Source organism: Haliotis asinina, chromosome 4, assembly GCF_037392515.1.
Source record: "Haliotis asinina isolate JCU_RB_2024 chromosome 4, JCU_Hal_asi_v2, whole genome shotgun sequence".
Lineage (NCBI taxonomy): Eukaryota > Metazoa > Mollusca > Gastropoda > Lepetellida > Haliotidae > Haliotis > Haliotis asinina.
The window spans coordinates 60,789,262-60,810,489 of NC_090283.1; the positions used below are offsets into that span (position 1 = coordinate 60,789,262).

Here is a 21,228-nt window from a genome sequence, read left to right on the forward strand (position 1 = left end):
GTTACAGGTTCACTGTTTTACGAAAGAAATGGTGCCAATTAGATTTTGTTGGAAAGGTCAGGCTGTCACATGTCACTTCTCTTAGGGATTGGTTCTTGCAAATCAACAGACTTAGACAAAGGGGTTTAGCTACTTGTCACTTAAAATGGTGCTGTATCATCTACTTTGTAAGGCATGAGCGAAGGCAACGCAATGCTCAAAATGAAAGCACTTCAAAATTTCAAAATGTGAAAAATTCCCTCGATGGAACAACGAGAGCAGCCCAGTCGGATGCAGTGTCATAAACATAACATCATAACAAACAAAAATACACAGGCCTCAAAATATGTGTATACATGCAATGGTAAACTGATGTGGCATAAAGCAATATGCACTCGTTTTCTAAAAGCATAAAAGAGAAAATAGTGTTGAAATTGTGGACATAACACTGATGGTATACAAAATATTGATTCAATTTCACAGCATTATGATGACTACACATTTCATCAGAGGATGACAGTTTGCCACGAAAATTAAGTGACTCACATAAATCCCTTTTTCAGAAAATGCTGTTATCAATGACTATTCAGGTCTTCACATAAGGGCTGTGTGAATGAGCTGATCATCGGAGTGAGTGAGTTCAGTTTTATGCTGCTTTTTAGCAATATTCCAGCAATATCATGGTGAGGGACACCAGAAAATGGGCTTCACACATTGTACCCATGTGGGGAATCGCACCCGGGTCTTCGGCGTGACAGAGCGAACGTTTTAACCACTAGGCTACCCCACCATCCCTGCTGATCACTGGAAATATCATAACAAATCTAAATTATTATTGAAAATTGTGTTTGTGATATTAATTATTATTGAAAATTGTGTTTGTGATATTACCTTTCACAAACTACTGTGATAAATAATAAAATTATAATTTACACACAAAATACACAAGGTTATCTTTATTCATGGACTCCTTCAACATAATGTTCAGAATGCAGTTTTGTTAGTTATTGTAGTAAAAACGAGCCACCACTACCTCCGATGATTTCTTTCCCGCTTGTTTTCAATTTTGCTCAGGTATCGACAGTGAATTCATATTTAGTTCACGATTATTGATCTGTGTGATCAATAACCCACCCTGGCCTAGTGCATATAGCCTAGAAAACAATCCTGACTATATTAAGTACAATAACTGCCTACGATAGTTTACATCAACGTGACACTCAAACTAGCTGCATCATACTGATCATTTTCTGATACTGTTTCAGGCATAATACGTTCTAATAGTGACAGCCAGTAAGTTAACTTCACCTGTATCGGAATGACACAAGTCTCAAAATGAAAATGATGGTTAGTTAGCCCATACCTCATTAATGTACTGACATAAGTCAACAATGAAAGAAATGTCATTTGATCTAAAATGAAGAAATAAACACAAAAGTAATCTTTTCATTTCAATAAAAATATATTGAAAGTTATTAATATACAAAAATAGTATGACCAACCAAGCTTCAAATGTATACTGAGCAAAAAAAGTTAGGAAACATGACTATTTCCAGGAAGTGATCTTTGCAGTGATAATTACTGATGATCCCCAACTTTTTTCTCACAGTATATAAGCATACACTTTGGTAAATTGAACTGACTCCTTGAATGATTATCACACAGACAGCCATTTGGTTCAGGTCAGATTCAGTAATGGAAGCTTGTTTTACAGTGACAATTAACTTTGAAATTAAAAAATTGCAACTTATCAGCCATCATAACAGTAATGATTGCACATAATATTTAGAATATGTAGGTATTCTCTGCCCAAAATATATAAACTGACTATCCCATCTGTATTGACAGTTCATAGTTAGACAGAATCTGGTAACTATGCAATGACACACAATGCAAGCTTATGTAAATAAAGTCACTGATCTCAGTTTTAGAAAAATTCCAGCAATACCACAGCAGGGGACACCAGAAATGGTTATATGCATGTGGGGATCGAACCTGGGCCTTGGTGTGATGAGGTTGGAAAGGGTAATGGTTGGGTTGAAACGATACAAGGTCACAATTTGTTTTGCGATACGCATATTCACATGTATTACACTGTGAAGCAGAGTCCAAATGAAAAAAACAGCTGTAGGTACAGGTTCCCAGTTGATATTCTTAGCTGTGACGTTGAAAATTCATTTTGCAGTATTTGACTGACAGAACACTCTGAAGGAGTAGTTAACAGTAGCAAGTGTATTTTGTCTTGTGATATAACAGTATTGGTTTCGTAATATTAACCTAAAGTGGGTTTCTCACTATATATTAGGTCATCTCTTGTTTTCCCAGAATAACATTTGATGTTTTTGTTTTGGAGGGACAGGTTTTACTTTTCATTAGTAAGACCGCTTCCCAGGGTTTACATTTCCTAACTTTATATGAACATTAACATTCAAATTATACATGAGTGTTTGAAATCCACTGAAAAATATTGTTCAAGATTAAACTCACAATACAAAGGTTTTCTGAAGCGGGATTGGAACTGCAATTCATTAAATGCCTTAATTAAATGATCATCTACACTGTACTTACCCATCATTGATGGTATATATGATAGAGAAAACACTTCTCCTTGGTTTTGGAAGACAATGTGAAACCATCGGGGTCAGGAAATCCCTCTCCCTCCGGTTTTACATTGTCTACCAAAATCTCGGAGGCATGTTTTCTCCTATACTTAACACATGGGAACTCATGTCACATCTGTGTCTTGTTTCACCCCTAGTAAAGGCTGATATGTATGTTTAATACACAACAGAAACTAAAAATGGTTACATATCTGCCTAGTACCTATTATTAAAAAAACGTCAGGCTTCATGATTGAAATAAATTTGCTTACTTCAGCATAAAGTTCAAAATGTGTATGGTTCAATAGGTGCATGGCTTTAGAAAACATTCCCTTTGTAAATTTTCTTGGGCTCTTGTTACTGTAAATACGGTACAGGTCTCTTGAAACAATGAGATACTGTACTCTATATATAGAATATGTCTATTTCTGACAACATTTATCATACACTTTTATTTTCCTTCTTCTTTGGCTGATTTCTAATTGTGGCATTATTAGAAAAGGAACCAGTATAATGGCAGAATAAAACTGGTGCCAGTAAGCTGGGTAAATGAGGAACAATCTTGCAGTTGGTACAATGCATAATTTACCAACTGAAGGTTGGCAAGAGACCGTAAACCTGCTTCACCAGTGGGAAGTTTGACACATAACTCAAGCTTGCAAGATAGAGGGAAATCAACAACTTGAAATTTCCTTCCTGTGAAGGAACTAACATTATAAACCACTTACTCAAATATTTCTACATTTCTGAATACAAACGCATTTTGTTTTCTTCCCATACTATGTAGCATATCCATTATCCTTCAAAGGTACATAGCAAATAAAGCAACAAAATAGCTATAAAGTTATTAAAATACTTAAATTAATATTTTACAATTCCAAACACATTCTGTTTCCTGATATCCCTTGCAACATATCATACACTCCTATCCCTTGAAGGGTACACACTAATATTGCTACAGAAAGCAAATCTGTTTGTTTACGGGACCTACTTACAGAGTTTTGGGGAAAAATCTTGAACTTTTCAGTGTTTAAATCATACAAGCTTCACTAAACACTCTTATCCGCAATGGAATAAACAATACCAGATGCATTATGATGTTTATGGATGTACATTTGACCTACATAGCAAAGATGCTTCTGTAAGATTGTCTGTCACATACAGCGTTTCATGTATATCCAATATGGACAAGTCATGAGATTTTTAATGTTTGCGGCATTACCTTTCCACCTTCACAAAGCAAGAGTTGTAGAGAGAAATAATGACAAGGTTGTATAGTGGGTAAATATGTGCAGTGTAGCTTTGTTTGTAGGGAAAAAACCAACATGGTGTCTGGCTGGCCGTGCTGACTTTGCTGTCTCTTTGCACTAGAGAGGTCCTTCAGGCAGGTAACTCTGCACGGACATCCTGCTTGTTTCACAACTACATACAGCTTAAAACCAAAAGCAACTGTTAAGAATCCTCTCTTTGGTGTTCCTGTTGCTGATCTGGTGCCTGAAGATCCTTTATTTGCTTGATCAAATACGCTTTTTCATCGTTAAATTGTTCATCTTCAGATCTGTCATTGTGAAATTTAGAGAGGAATTCCAACAACCTTTCTTTGTTCCTAAGTAGTATTTCCAGAATAGGCTTGGGCTTGTTAGGGTTTGCCACAAATACCTGCAAATAAATCAATAATGTGCTTAGAGTGAGTGAGTTTTATGCTGTACTCACCAATACTCCAGCTACATGGCAACGATCTGTAAATATTTGAGTCTGGACCAGACAATCCAGTGATCAACAGCATGAGCATTGATCCGTGAAAAAGGGAGCCAATGACACATGTCAAGTCAGCAACACTGACCACCTGATCCCATTAGTCACCTCTTACGACAAGTCTTGTCACCTTATGTGACAAGCAAGGGTTGCTGAAGGCTTATTCTACCCTAGATATTCATGGGTTAGTTGTCTCTCATGACAAGCATGGGTTACTGAAGGCCAATATTCTAACCTAGACCTTCATGGGTAAATGTGGTGAGAGAGTAATGAATAGTTGTGAGCTCTTCCTGTAATCACACAGAGTGAGTGAGTGAGTTTACTTTAACGCCGCTTTTAGCAATACTCCAGCAATATCACGGTGGGCGACACCAGGAAATGGGCTTCACACACTGTACCCATGTGGGAAATCTAACCCGGGTCTTCGGCGTGACAGAGCGAACGCTTTAACCACTAGGCTACCCAACCGCCCCTGTAGTCACACAGACCATCATGAACAGTTGTAAGCTTTTTTCGCACTCGTGTAGCCCATATTTCACAACAATGGAACTGGAAGAATAGACCTCTTTGACCTACCTACATTGTTAGCTAACTGTTGTTTAGGTAGGTCATGACTATTTAGAATAACCAAGCGAACTGGAAAAATTTGCTCAGTTTTTTTCTAAATTGGACATGTTTCATGAAGTTAGTTTCCATTCAGAGACAGTTCAAGCCAGGAGACTGGATTGGCTTCTGAGCAAGTCTATATAAATCCCTTCACTGATAACAACAGTCTTTAATTACATCTCACCAAACTAATGTCATCATATCCCAGCTGCACAGAATGATGCTGATTAATATTTGGACTGATTGACTATGTATAGACTGCTGCCTAAAATGTTAAACTTCAACGTGCCAACTTAATAGACACCTGTAATCTCCTCATCAAAATATTACACATTAAAACAGCTACCAAATCTCCTTTCAACTATTGCCTAGGCATTGGGATAGAGAAGTTTGACAATAGGCCATTTTCAAGATTATTATCCATTTTCTGAATTAGAATGGGCTACTGCCCTTGTATAATAGTAAATTTCAAAATTTTAATGGGCCCATTTTTATTCTAATGTGCAAAATGGCATGTGGCCCCTGCCTTTCCCGATCACTGATGGCCACTGAACTTACCTTGAATACATGGAAGGCTTCAAACTGAATGTTGCGAGACTTGTCTCTTAGCATGTTCATCATGAGTTTGAGGTTGGATGGGTTGCTGATGTAGCGCGTCATCACGGTGAAGTTGTGGCGGTCAAGGAGTAGCTCGCCCAACAGCTGAAACAACAGTCAATCGGACAGTCAGTTTAAACTGGGACTACGTTTGGGCAAAACAGCATAAAGATTTATTTAAATTTGGGATTAGGTTTGGGCAAAAGGGTATTCAGATTGGTTTCAACCTGGCTTTGTTTGGGCAAAACTGCACTTAAATTGGCTTAAAAACCAGGACTTCTTTGGGCAACATGGTATTTAGATTGGTTTGGTAAGTGATGGGTTGCTGAAGGCCTATTCTACCCCAGACCTTCATGGGTCTCTATTGGATAAAGACTGGTTTCTAATGATGCTCATTTGCCACAGTCTGCTATGAAGGCTTTGATTGGTCGAAATCATGCTAGTGACCTAAGGCAGCCAATCATATCACAGCAAAGGATCCTGTCCTCGTAAATGAAAACTAAAAGAGTCAGACTGAAGTTTTGGATAAATTCATGGTATTCTGAAGGTGTTACACAAAAAAATTTAAAGCACCACCTATACGTATATTGTGGAACTTAGTGAACGTATCGTGCCTGGTTATGAATTCTGGCAAAAATGCTTCATGCACTTATTCTAGAGTTAAACACTGTGTGTGAGATGACGAAAGCCGAGATGTCTCTTGAATTACAAGTCACAAATGCTCAAATAACATGGAAATAGTAGTAAGTTTGACAACTGTTGTGAGCTTTGTTTTTGATTTAATTCTTCACTCTATTCAGTTTGACTAATTATTTCCACGAAACATTGCTATGTTGCTGTTTGGCAACTTTTTCAAAGTTGCCGAAGCGTCTGTCTGAGAGAGCTGGTATGACAAGAAGACACAGTCATTAATATCCGACGCATTACCTCAAATTTCAGTCTAAGTCACACTTGTTGCCATGGAAACGCCAAAAATATTTTATTCAGAATTCGAAAACTATCAAAAGGCACCAGTACACCACTAGACCAATCTATGTGTCAAGAAATACTGAAGAAATATTTAACGGTTTTAGAGTTCTGCTCCGGAAAAGATAAATGTGTACGGACACACGGGGAGCATGTTAATACCCCCGCAAAACGTGTTGTGGGGGATAATTAGTCAAAATGTATGCATCCACACGACGCACATGTAAAATTAAAATATTTGTGCATTCTTTCAAATTTTCATGTGTATATTATGGAGGATGCGCAGGTAGATTTATATCTGCAAATATTCATTCATGCAATATGACAGATCATTAGGAAATACTATGTATGCGTCAAAAGTGCACTATGGCAACATTTATCGGTCACCTGCCTCGCTGTCTGGATGAGTTTGAAAAGTTTTTAGCACTAGGGCTTAATAGAGTAAGTCAAGAGTACTAGCAGATTAATAGTAAACGAAATGTGCTATGATAAAACTGAGCAAGGATAATTTCTCATATAGACCCTATCAGGCAGTACGGTACTATCCTGCTTTCAGCAATATTACAACAATATCATGACGAGGATACAAGAAATGGACTCTACACACTGTACCCATGTGAGTGAGTGAGTTTGGTGTAATGCCGCTTTTAGCAATATTCCAGCGGGCGACACTAGAAATGGGCCTCACACATTGTACTATGTGGGGGAACTGAACCCGGGTCTTTGGCGAGAGGACACTTTAACCGCTAGGTTCCTCACCACACCTTGTACCCCTGTGTAAGGAATCGAACCCTGGTCTTTGGCGAGAGGACACCACCTTAACCACTAGGTTACCCCACCACACCCTGTACCCCTGTAAGGAATCGAACCCTGGTCTTTGGCGAGAGGACACCATAACCACTAGGTTACCCCACCACACCCTGTACCCCTGTAAGGAATCGAACCCTGGTCTTTAGCGAGAGGACACTTTAACCACTAGGTTACCCCAACACACCGTGTACCCCTGTAAGGAATCGAACCCTGGTCTTTGGCGAGAGGACACTTTAAGCACTAGGTTACCCCAACACACCGTGTACCCCTGTAAGGAATCGAAGCCGGGTCTTTGGTGAGGACACTTTAAGCACTAGGTTACCCCACCACACCCTGTAAGGAATTGAACCCGTGCCTTTGGTGAGAGGACACTTTAACCACTAGGTTACCCCCCCACACACCTTGTACCCCTGTAAGGAATCAAACCTGGGTCTTTGGCGAGAGGATGCTTTAACCACTAGGTTACCCCACCACACCCTGTACCCCTGTAAGGAATCGACCCGGGTCTTTGGTGGACACTTTAACCACTAGGTTACCCCACCACACCCTGTACCCCTGTAAGGAATTGAACCCGTGCCTTTGGTGAGAGGACACTTTGACCACTAGGTTACCCCCCTACACCTTGTACCCTTGTAAGGAATCGAACCCGTGTCTTCAAGCGTTTGTTTGTGACAAGCAAACACTTTAACCACTGGCTTCCCAATCATCCTCATGTATTTTCTGTAACTGGTTAAGCAAAATAGTTAGATAAGAGAGTCACCATCCCACCTGGCTTCCTTGGAGTAATACATATTCTAGAACATGAAGGATGATACAAAGATACTTGAAAGCACTCACCTTCAAGGCCTGTCTCTTTGTTACATAATTTTCAGAGTTTAATAGCGTCTGATACTTTGAGAAAACTACATCATAATTTTTTTCTAAGAACTCTGCAGACAACATTTTATGTTTAGTGAGGACATCCTGAAACACACAAAAAAAGACAGCAGTCAGTCAGTTGAAAGAGGCAGAAAAACACTCATTCAGTTATAAATTTAACAAAATTTTCCATAAGCAGTATTTAATACAGCAATGGTGTGTCTGGGTATTGTGACCATAAAACCCTATGTAATGCAGGTAATGGAGATCAACTAGTTTGGTAAAACCAATCCATTGCTCGATTTAGTGCTTTGTTACTTGCACTGGTTCAAGTTCAACCCAATATGACAAAGTGCAGCCTAGTTATTAGTCAAACTTGCACCACGTGCAAGTCAATTTTTGCACGATAAAACCAACATTATAAGCATAAACATGTCAGGTCATATTTCTTCTGAACTTTGAATACCTGGCACCGAAACACTGCTACTTATAGACACGGCTCATATTTCAGCTTTGGGAATCGGGATCAGCTGTCTCTGTGTTGCTATGGTTTCATGTGTACTACATCATGGAAATATCTTCAAGAGCAGCAAAACCTCTTATGTCTTAACATGCTCAATTGCAACCGGAAATTGCATTTAAGGCACTGCTGGTGCAACTAGGTTTTTAATCTTAGGTCGCACTTGGTGCATGTAGGCTACCATCAAATTAACTGAGCCCTGCAATGAAGACAATTACGGTGCTGACAAACTAAGGATCACGATCAGGTTAAAAGTGGGATTTGAACCCACTGATCATAGATAACATGATCAAGGGTGAGTGAGTTTAGTTTCACCCAGCATATGTCAATATTCCAGCAATATCATGGTAGAGACACCAGAAATGGGCTCACACATGATACCCATGTGGGGAATCAAAACCTGGTCTTTGGTGTAATGAGTGAACACTTTAACAACTAGGCTACCCCAAGGATCCACATTATCAAGGGACAGAACTCCCCACTGACAGGAAGAACAGTTGTAGTTGGGGAATTAAACCAGGGTGACAAGCGAAGGTTTTAACTACTTGGCTATGCCATCAACCCCCTCAGAGAACAGATACGGTGCTGACAATACTTGTAACATAGCCAGGGTGCGCTGGGTTATCACAATACAAACATTGGTTGCTGGTGTGACCAACGGACAAGTCTCCTCACAGCAAATTACAGTTCCACAGATTACAACCCGTTCTACCTACTGCTGAACCAGCATTGTTAGAAAAACACACTGCAAATTCCAGGATTTTTGTTGTTACATTGTAAATGATGCATTCGATTCCATCATGAACTGTATTCATGCATGGTCTCCTTACCTTGAATGTTGAGAAGGCATCAGATGCAATATCAAATGTGGAACAAGTGACGTAATCAAAGAACTGAAAGAAGATTTCTATTTCTAGCAGCTGTCGAGCCAGTATTTCATAGCGGCAACATTCACGGAGGATAACCCCACAGTTGAGGGCGATTTCTGGGGTAGAGTACCTGAAACAAGAAGCAAGCATGTGTACACCTGACTTCATAATATTCCTGTCACACCAAGTACAAGTAACATCACCATGTAATTTTTATGCACCATCTGCAATATTCTCCTAAATCCTGCGAATGTGGTTTTACAAAATTAAAATAGGTGGGTAATAAGAAGAACATTTGTTTGCTGTTCAATGCCAAAGCATTATGTAAGGGACATAAAGGAATGACAACACAATCTGATTTTAGACAAAGAAACATACCGGTATGCAAAGTTGGGGTGAAATTCCCAGTTAATAAAATAATAATTAAACAAAATTAACAGATCAAATAATTATTACAGTTATGCTTTATGTCAGCTAGAAAAAAAACACAAATCACAGTATTTTTGAAAAGGATGATATTTCTTTGTATAAATTACAGGTGAGCGAGTTGGGATTACTGCTTATTGGACTTTGATTTCACCTCAAGTATCACAAAGGGACATAACTCTGCACACTTCAGAACCCTTCACAAACTTTTTATAACCAGTGTATAAAATTATGAATATATTTGTTGACATGCTGTTTCTGGAGTTACATGTTGCTGGTATTGTTTGTGCATTGGCAAAAAAAACCACCCACGTCAAACTGTAGATGTGTACTTTCTGGACCACTTCTTCTAACACTGTAAAAAGTGTGAAAATAAGGCGCTCACCACTGCCCTCTACATTGTTGTAGTTGGCACCTACCCTTTCACAAGGTGAATGAGTATCTGTGGTCTGGCACTGATGTGCTCCACCGTGGGAGTGCGAGTCCCGATCTGACGTCTCAGCAGATTGTTCACTATCAACACCACATCCTTCCTTCCCTAAACACAAACACATCAACCTCATTAGATTCATCAATCACATGAAGTAACAATGCTCGAATTTGCATCTACGAGTTATCTCGTAGCTATATTAGTTGTATTATAAACAATTTTCACATGCTGGCAAAACTGGCACAAGGAGCAATTGTCTCCTGCAAGTAACAAAGAATGCTAGGAGACGACTGCCTCTTGTGCCTATTTTGCCGACATGTGAAACCTGTTTTAAAGCACCACTGATGTAGCTACGAGATAACTCGTAGTGGTAAATTTAACTAGAATTGATTTAAGTATACTCGTGAGAAGCAGTCAACGTGTATGAACATGTTCAAATTTTCATGTTCCTAAGACTTAATTTGACTCAATGACACAACTTTTAGAAAGTGCATTTCAGACAAAAGTCTGGTTCATTTTGAAAACAAAATTAAACTGGAGAGCATTTAAGATGATGCCGAAACACAAGAGTGTGCCTGTAGAATGAATCTAACAAATACTGACTTATGAAACTGTTTTCGTGTTGTTGAACCCATTTATCATTTGATGCATCCCAGGAAGATCTGCGTTAGAACTGTCTTCAGCATCCCTTGCTTGTCATGAGAGGCGAGATTGGGTGGTACTAGTTCCTAACTTAGTAAGGTTAACATGTACAACTAGCGATGTGGATTTACTTCACATGGGGTCCCAAAACTACCAGGACTGACCTACCTCAAAGTCTATCTTGTGCAGGTTGAATATGAGGAGCTTGAAGATGTCATTCAGGTACATCTCCTGAGCAAGCTGGGCCACTTGCTCAGACAATGGCTCCTGGTCAGCCGTTCCATACACCATCAGCTTCATCTGTGTGATGATCTCGCTTGTCTGTGGAAGGCGATTACACAGTGATTATTAAATGTGCCAGTCAGGTGCAGATGAAGGTGAGGGTGTGGGTGCGGGTCAGGGGGTAGGTGTGGGTGTGGGTGTGGGTGTGGGTGTGGGTGTGGGTGTGGGTGTGGGTGTGGGTGTGGGTGTGTCCTGCCAAATAAATACATCAGGGTGATCATTTAGTATGTCTGACTTGCCAAACATGAGAGTGAGTGAGCGTCAAAAATAGATTTCTCGTCAATGGCATACGTGGAATATTTAAATTCACACAGAGGGTTAACTTTATATCCTCTACCCCTAGAGATTGGCTGACAACTAGTACACATAATCTTCATCTGGTCCTAAGCTGGTATTTTCTCTTCACTGGGACCTTGAACAACAGTCATTGAGCTGTCGTTCGTAGGAGCAGTGAGGTTTCATCAAAATATTCCATCATGGCTGGGACACACCAGAAAAGGACTTATCACCAGACTTTGAGTGAGATGAATGACAGCAGTAACCAATGGCCATGATGCGGCTGGCATCTCACAATGAAGTTTCATTGTCTCACTCAGTCCCTCCTGGATTCCGCGATTCTGTGGTTGCAGAAAATAATCGCTTAATTTACATTTCCATGCAGAAAAACATCTGGTCCGTGGAAAACGCATTTCCTTGCAGAATCTGTGAATTTTCTTACTTGAAATTTTTAGTGAAAACTGACTGACAACCGAAATGAAAAGTAGAGTAGAGTCAACAGTAGGATCGGCTACACATAAAACAAACTGACATATTTACTGTGACAACATTTTCAAAATAATCATGATTAAAGATACTTTATTAATAAAGCAGGTTTTAGGCATCTTTCAAATAATATTAGATGAATTTGTCACTGCAATTATGTTCTCAAAATTGATCTTTTTGAAAACTGAAAATATTTCAGATTCAGTAAAAATTCATAAAATTGTTATTTGCATGAAAGCGGAAGTTGTTTGTATGCATCAAAGTTACGAATGTGAGGAGAGAAATAACTTTCAGCAAGTGTTTAATTCTCAAACACAGAAAAGGGTGTGGGTGCTTTTGTCATCAAACTTACTCAAGATGTGACATGTACTGTCGACTTAACTTTATATCCGTGTTTGAGGATTAAACTATGAAGGTCTGTATGTTTTTGTTGTTTTTCCTAAATGTTTTAACCGCAGAATGTTTTGCAAAATATTGAAAAATAGGGTGCAGAATTTGCTTAAGTTGCCACAGAATTCTAAAAAAATTTGCCATGGAATCCAGGAGGGACCATATCACTGTTTGAAACAGTACTGAAATGGGCTTCACACATTGTACCCATTAGGGGGTTGAACTCAGGTTTCAGTGTGATGAGTGAACACTTTACCCCATCACCACTCTTGCTGAGGAAGCACAGGCTTTGTCTAAATATGTCATCATGTATCATATGTGTAGTCCTAATAAACTACTGCTCCCAAAGATACAATAGGCACAATGTGTGAAGCTGTCATTTCAATTGATGGGCATAATAAAATATTATTGGCAATAAAAAACATTTCTGATATCATATTAATGAACACATTGATACTGATAAAATAGAATTTGTCACCATGCTGCCAGCTGTCACTGTGTTAAAAAAAAAAGAAAAAAAGAAGTTCAAAGTGTGCACAGTTGTGTTTGCATCATCTGATGGGGATAAATTATATGGTTCCTTGCATCACTTTTGAGGGGCGGGGTGGCTAAGCAGGCTAGTGATCCAGTGAGGTTGTGGTGACGGGATCGATCCCACCTGTGACCGGGTGTAAAATCCTTGGAGTAAACTTTGTGTGCAGACTCTTTCAGTGTTGTCACAACTCCTTGTAGACAGGACACAAGCCTGTGCATTTAAACATTATAAAAGAACCCACAAATGCATTGATAAATGACCAGATGGTGGGCACGTGATGCAAACATCTACTATGATCTAGCTGTGGGTACAGCATCATGCAGTAAACTTGGACAAAGTACTGTGACTATGTGTCCCTATCCACCCAGCTGAGAATCAGACCTACCATGCAAACAATCATCAAAACTGTAACTGCAAGTTTGAAATGGAAACAAAACTTGTGTATCAGCTACAAAAGTGTCAGACAAAGGTTGTCGTGCACACAAAATGGCAGGTACAGCACCCTGAAACGGCATAAGCATTGTCAGAGATGGCAACGAGGGGAGACAAACAGGCTTTGGTGAATTAATGTATTTTGTCACTATGAGTCCAATCTTGAAAATTTGATACTGGATGTAGCACATCAACCCACTACTGTACAAAGCTTCAAATCTATGTTCATACTTCTCAGTGACAGACTTGTGATTCTGCACAATGTGGAGTTTAGGAGTTAAGTTTTGATGATTTGTTCATCATTTGTATGGTAGGCCTGAGATTTAGTACCTTATAAGGATGGGAAAGCTGCAATAACTCAGTGCCCCTGGTGGCTGCAGGGGTTTTATGATCCCCAAGGAGATGGGATTGATATGTGCCACTCAGATTAACATCCAATGATTGAAGTAAAAAAAATAATACCAGCACCTTGAGCATGTACTAGTTGCCTAGATATGTGTGGTATATAAATATCTGATAACAAAAAAATAATGTTAATAATTTTATTCAAATAATAAATCCACAAATGATAAACTTAGTCCCACTGACTTCACATTTCAGAAAATGTTCCCAGGAAATACGTTGTTTATGCCTAAAATATATCACCATATGTGACAGCTTACCCTTTTTTGCTGTTTATCAATATTTGCAATTGATTCCTTCAAGTTTTTCACCAAGTCTATTGGACTTTTTGGTGACTTCCCAAAGAGCGGCATCTTGTTTACAGACTGCCTGGGCTCGACGACAGGCTCTCTATGTCCCCTCTCTGTATGGTACAACCTAGAAACACAATGCCACACAGTGGTTATCAAACATTGCTGAAAACAACATAATTGTAAAACAAGTAGAAAACACAAATGGGTTGGCACCAGAAAAGGCTACCTTTCATAAAGTAAAGACATCGAGATGGGATTTAAATTGCACAGTCAATTTGTTTGTAGCAAGTGTGAGCAGAACTGGACAAATACAATATTGTTCCAGACAAGCTTTATTCCATAATTAATGCTTCACTCCTAAAAACTTCCTAATTCAAATTTGGAGTTTTTCTGAAGACTGTGGGCCTACAATCTATAGTAACCAGTCTCAGTTATGCACATATGACACAGTATTGTACATCTGTCAAGCATTAATTCAGCTCATGTGGCTCCACTCTTCAGAATCAAGTATCAGCCAGCCTACAATATATGAATAAACACTGAATATCATGTTTCTCATGTGCTACAGATATTCTAATATTTGCATCTCGAAATGATCTGGCAAACAAAACCTGTTTCCACAGGTATGAATGTAACCGATTTCCATCATCATGATTACCACTCCTATTGGGAAGAATATCTATACCACATCATGATGTTTTTATGTATGGGGCTTATTACCATCAACTGTTACTGCCCTGGATGAGGCTTAGTTAAATACAAAGTGTACATGATGTACTACAGGCTTTCTTAATCTAAGTGGAGTGCGAAATAGGACTGGGACACTGTCACTGATGCATCGCGATACATTTATACAGTGGTCAGTGCATTGTGATATACTCATACAGATATTGCATAGTCGACTCTTGTATTGATACAAAACGATACATGACTTTTACTCAAAACAGTATTATCTTAAAACACAATTGCAGATTCTGGTACCTTTCGGTAAGCACTTACTGAAACAAATCATCAAAAATGCCAATTCAACCTATAAAGTGGAAAATAAAAAATCGATGAAAAAAGCCCGCGAAATCACAGTTCAAACGATTCACACATTTCAACTGGTTTCAACATCTATGCTGTGCTGCGCTCATAGAGAGTAGGTTCGCGGAGCTTGAAACAGTATCCCTGCATGGAGTATGAGCTCATGGGCAGTAGTCTAATCTTTGTTGTGTACATAAACAATTAAATAGTCTACTTGTTACATAAAAAAAACAAAAACATGTTGACTGTGATAAGCAGACTCTGTCACAGAGAAAACTCAATTTCCGGTTTATTGATACCTGCATGTCTGCCTGTCTGTCACTTAATGACAATATGCAATACACAACTTCGATTACTGACCATTTACAATTTGAAATTAACACCTATTGGGCTTTTAAACCATAAACAAAGAGCTGGCCATGCACATCCGCAAATGAACAAATGGCGAATGACAAGGCGTCATTACATATGAGTGCACATCCACAGGCCCTGACAGGGTACGGTATCTCGGCTGCTTAAATTCGAGAGAGGTGAACCCAAGTACAAAATACTGCACTTCTGATTTACGATTGTACACTTACAATTTTGTGGCTTTTTCACAATTACCCATGCATCTTATATATCATGAATAAGTGATAACTGTGTTTTAATTATGTTTGACTTTTTGGTTTCATGTGACCTTTAAACATGTTAAAGTACTTATCTAGAGACACAAATGCAAGTATGATAGAATTACTTGCTTCTCATTACAGCAGTGTTATTCTCATACACAAATACCCAGAAATAAATCATAGTAAATCTTAATACTGTGTCATTCTTTCAAGGTGTATGTATCATGATACATATCGCATTGCAGTAAAATATGATGACATGTTAATTATCGTGACATAGAGTATCATCCTGGCCCCCACATCTGTATTACACATCAGTAGAAGAGGATGCAACTTGTATGTGAGCCATGTTCACGTATACTGGGCTTAACGCCATCAACTGTTTATAACCCTGAAGAAAGATCAGCTAACACAGAAAATGATGCACTAGTGGCTTTATTAGTTCAAGTGAAAATATATCTGTATCTCAGTGTTGGCTCAAGTGAGGGTTTTGGAGTGTTTTGACATCAAATTCAGTGAGGACCCCTTTATTTTACATCTGCCCATCTATTTAACCTTGGAGGGGGTTCAGAAACATTATTTTCATCAATTTGGACCCACTCAAAATTTCACCCAAATCTAACACTGCTGTATCATATATCATCATGTATACTATTCATCATCACTATTACAAATGCAGCCACTTACTCCAATCAACTGTTCCAAATTAGAATTTGCAAAACATTCCATACTGTTTGAAGGTACTGTTTACACATGAACTATCAAATTGTAAAAGAAAATTGTAACTCTGAAAGGGTTATTGTCATAAGTTCAATAAATGATAAACTCGATGAAATCTCTTAAGAAAACTTCACACAGAAATGCAGCTGTTCACATGCTTAATAATTGCACATGCATCAGCAATTTGATGCATGATCTTGGTTCAAATCCTCTACATAAAGTTTGCAGTTGGTTTCCCCAGGTTTGTGGACAAATTCAGCTTTGATATAATCACAGGGGCACAATTTGTGTAGGAACGAATGTCTAGTGTCAGGAATTAAAGGGGCACAATTAAAGTTGTAGGTCGAGAGGATAATAGTAGAAGTTTAGAAAGTAAGTTAACTGTGTGAATGAGTAAAATGTTGTTTTGATGTTTTATTTACTTTCATTTAACTCTTTTCTGTTAAGATTTTGTGTTATTTACCATGTGCTTGAGGTCCAATATTAGAGTTGGAATCTGAATTACAAACAGACAACAAATTGAACAATATTCTCACGATCCAACAAAATCACACAACGCAGTCTAAAGTTGTTTGTTGCCATCTCCCTATACTGTTTAATTCCCGTACTTAAGGGTACTTCTCATGGAATGCCTATTACATGTAGTGACTGTATAAGAAGTTACCATATACTGGGCCTATTACTATCAAGTGTGCACTACTCTGGATGAAGCTCAGTTAAATACAACGTGTCTAACTCTAAGTGGTGAGGCAAGACACACATGATGCACCTCCCCCTTTCACCACACTGTTCACTTTGGACATTATATTGTGTTCTACACATAGGGTCAGGGACGTAGCAATTCTCCACAACATCTGTCCTCCATTTCTACTGTTCTCATGAATTGTATTTCTGGGTCACATTTTCACCAACACAAATGTGGGTCGGATAGGTACACAATGGATTTTGTCGATGAGAATGGTAGATTATACTGTAGGTGATGATGGAACACATTGGCAGCATGTTCATGATCTGTAGGCCAAAAAAATTGATTCCAAAGCATTAACTTGTACGATTCAAAATGCTCTTCTGTGACCTCGCTAGCTCAACAAGATGATGGACTCCAGTCAGTGCTAATGTTTGTAATATTTCACAAGCTGCATCAATTTATTTTCATAAAAATGAAACAATAATGAGCAGGCTTGGTAAAATTTTCAAGTAATTTTAAAATACTTTTTGCATTACCAGCTGTTAAGCATTATCAGCAGGATTATGGTTTTATTGAGTTGGACAGAGACCAGTCTAGTTTCACAGCAAATGCCAGGAATGCCAGATGTAAATAACTGACCTACTTTAATAATCATGGTAACTGAGACTGCAGTTGATTAAAATTCTGACATCAAGCAGGGGCCATATAGGACATGAAATATTGCCTACAAAACCAGTCTGTTTCAAACAATTTTATGACTAGTAGAATGCATGTCAAACGTAGCTCAATGGATTATTTTCAGGAGAATTTATAGTGAATATAGTAACTATAATTAAACAGTAAAATCTAGTGGTCCAAACATTGTTTTAATAGACACAGGCTTTGGAGTAGTAGAAAAAGTCACAGACAACTATAAGCATGATAAGTGCGGATCAAATTACAACCTGCAAGTCTGATGAGACATGTTTTAAAAAATATGTGAGTTTGGGTATCACCTCAACCATTAACTGTCAACTTTAGAGGTTATCAAACAAGGATCCATTTTACTCCAGTTTAAATTTAGAATGTGTGACAGCAACCATGATGGGTGTGGCTACAACTCAACTTGAAAAGTGGAAAATATATTTCATATTTTTGTTTTATGTTTAATAGATAAGGTTAGGAATGTAGTCTCTTAAGTGAAGTGTAAGCATTAAGCATGAAAGCTATAACTTCCTTTCCACAGTCACAATGTAAATCTATCAGAATGTATTTGCATCTTTAGGGGTCACAACATTAGAATTAAACAGCATAACGGAAGAAACATGATGCAAGTATACAAGCCAATACCAGTTTTGTATATGTGAAACATATCCTTAGGGTTTGTAAACTTGTTATAACTGGACCAGATAATAGGTAACAGCTTTATCACCATTTAGGAAGGTAGACTTTGTTGGTGAATTATCTATACCTCGGAGAATTGTTAAGCACGCATGAAGACACCTTAGAATTGGTTTTGAACAACTCATGCTTCTTGTAACAGGTGACTAATGGCAGAACTCCAGATAAGGCGGGTATTTGAGTATTTTCCTCAATAAAAATTTCATTTACTCAATTATTTGCAAATCTGCCAGTAAAAAATGCATAAGAATGACTTAAAACCCAATGGGTCAATAATACCTAGTGTACTTTACTCAGTGAACTAAATTGGCTTGCGTATGATAATTTGTTGTGGAGCCTGAACTCTACAACAGTGTTAGCAAATGAGGAAGACTAGGGGGATACCTTAGGCAACTATTTTGTCGTTGTGGCCTTGTGGGCCGAACGTGTAGAGTCTAAATATCCACCTAAGTTCAAATGATCTCTATGATGAGTTCACTTAGAACGAAACCGGTCACATCCCTGCTAGTCACACATGTGCCTATCCCACTCTGACAGGGCCTACCATCAGTTCCACAGTGTTAGCAAATATTAAGTCATGCCTATATACACATATACTATTACAGTTGTAGCCACTATCTGGAGTTGACTGTAGTAGTAACGTGACTTCCATGCTGCCTGTTCAAAAATGGCTGCCATCTCTTTGGTAATCAGGGATTGAGAAAGAGAACTTTGACATTGGTCCATTTTCAGGCGTATTAGTCATTTCCTAAATTTAGAATGGGTCACTGCCCTTGTATCAATAGTAAATAATAAGAATATAATCATTGTTAAAAAGGTAGGTCTGTTGAGAAGCATTTATAATTACATATTCAGAAGTTTTCCTTGGCCAATAAGGAAAGCCACTCTGTGTAAAAGTACTTATTTCTTTAAACTAGTAAGACTATACAAAATTCTAGTAACTCCTAAAAAAATGCAATTACTCATACATAAACAGACATGGGAGTAAATACCCAATTGCTTGAAAAATTATCTGGAGCTCTGCTAATGGGATTAGATGTTAAGGCTCATTGACTTAAAGGACATCATTGTATCCCACCTGTGTACATCAATTCTTATACTGTTGGTCACTGCATATTATTTACAGAACACTGACAAATAGCTGGGATATTGCTGAGTGTGGCATTAACTAAGCATGGGTTGCTGAACATTAATTGTAACACCTTCATGTGGTTGCAACAGGTGGTGGTTGGTAGAGTGCAGTCAAGGCTGTCCGAAATGGAACTGAGATGAGTTAAAAAAACATGTGACCATTTTCTTCTTGCCAACTCTTTCTGAGTAAATCACACAAATTAGCAGTGAATCAAATGATTCAAAGCCATTCCAAAATTTTAGAATTTAATGGCAGAATGTCTTTAGCAGCATGTAGAAGTTGTAATAGACGGCCAGGATATCTTGGCCGTATTGGCAGAAGTTCTTAAATCGACATTTATTCATACTTAGTTCAGATTTTCATACACTGCTTACATTTCCTTATAAACAACCACATATAACCATTATGTAGGTGGCAAATGTCTAGAAGATGATGATGCTAATTAGAGAGGAAGAGCATGATGAGCCCAAATGCCAGTAGACAACATCAGAAGCAGTATCAGGCTATCAGCACTAGTTTAGAGGGTTATATTTATAGCTTGATGGATTACATATTTACAGGATCAGTAATTGTTGTGAGTGTAAACATGGAATTCAAGTTTTCGATCTTCTATTCAAGTCAATATGGACATGAATTCGGTTAAAAAAAATAAAACATTTCCTCATAAATCGATTCACGAGCAGGTGACTAAAACAAACATGGACCATCGATTTCATCTACAAAGGGACGTAACTCCATTAATGGGCGGCCTCAAAATAAACGTGTAACATATTCATCTTCAGATAATCTAGGAGTTATGATGCTCGTATGTGTAATACAGCCTGATGTCTTTACAAAATGAAACAGAGAGTACATTTAATGTTTTACAGAATAGGAATGTGTCGGCATGATTTCATCTATCAATGGGCTGGGTCACCTGGTCCGACATCGACCGGGGAAAGCAGGGTCATATTTAGAATTAAGAAATCTTACAAAATTGACACGGAAAGAACATATCTAAAGTCTGAATTGGCGGATTGTATCTCCATTAAAGTTAATTCATGTACAAAGTCCGCAGAAATTGAGTATTCTCAAATTTTGAGACACTGAAACGCTTGTATCGGAAAAATATGGCCGTCTGTTCGAGCCGATCTTCCTCGTTCATGAGTTGTGATGATGGGTCAGGTGAATACAAAACAAAAACATTGAAGTTATCAGGCATCTTTACACGAAGACACAACATACTATCGGTTTGAACACATCATTCACTAAAAGTTAATCATCTAAATAGAAATGAATTGTCAAAAACTTACCAAAACTAAGAATACCTCACCTAAAAAACTTTGAGCAAGTGACGTCACATATGAACAAGTGCGCAAACCCGGAAGTAAGAAATTGACGTTTAGATTAAACTATTAGCTAAACAACATACTACAGACAAAGAATATGAGTACTGACGTCAGTTGTCTTTCAACGCTTTTGGGTCTTCAGCAAAAATTCCTCTCATTATCATGATCTCTTTCACTCCACTCCTTTTG

The 21,228-nt window shown here is 38.3% G+C and overlaps 1 protein-coding gene across 2 annotated transcripts; it reads right to left on the reverse strand.

Moving 5' to 3' along the window:
• Positions 1-1,422: 1,422 nt before the first annotated feature.
• On the reverse strand, positions 1,423-21,066 carry LOC137281753 (calcium-binding protein 39-like). Of its 2 annotated transcripts, none has more exons than XM_067813352.1 (8): positions 21,004-21,066; positions 14,122-14,278; positions 11,227-11,379; positions 10,406-10,524; positions 9,522-9,690; positions 8,151-8,276; positions 5,499-5,642; positions 1,423-4,238 (listed from the first exon to the last, which is right to left on the reverse strand). In XM_067813352.1, exons 2-8 carry the CDS (start codon positions 14,212-14,214, stop codon positions 4,032-4,034), a joined length of 1,011 nt encoding a protein of 336 aa, XP_067669453.1. In that variant the 5' UTR covers positions 14,215-14,278; positions 21,004-21,066; the 3' UTR covers positions 1,423-4,031. The 2 variants fall into 2 exon arrangements, with proteins under 2 accessions (XP_067669453.1, XP_067669454.1); XM_067813353.1 differs by having other exon boundaries at positions 1,435-4,238; positions 21,024-21,060.
• Positions 21,067-21,228: the final 162 nt, after the last annotated feature.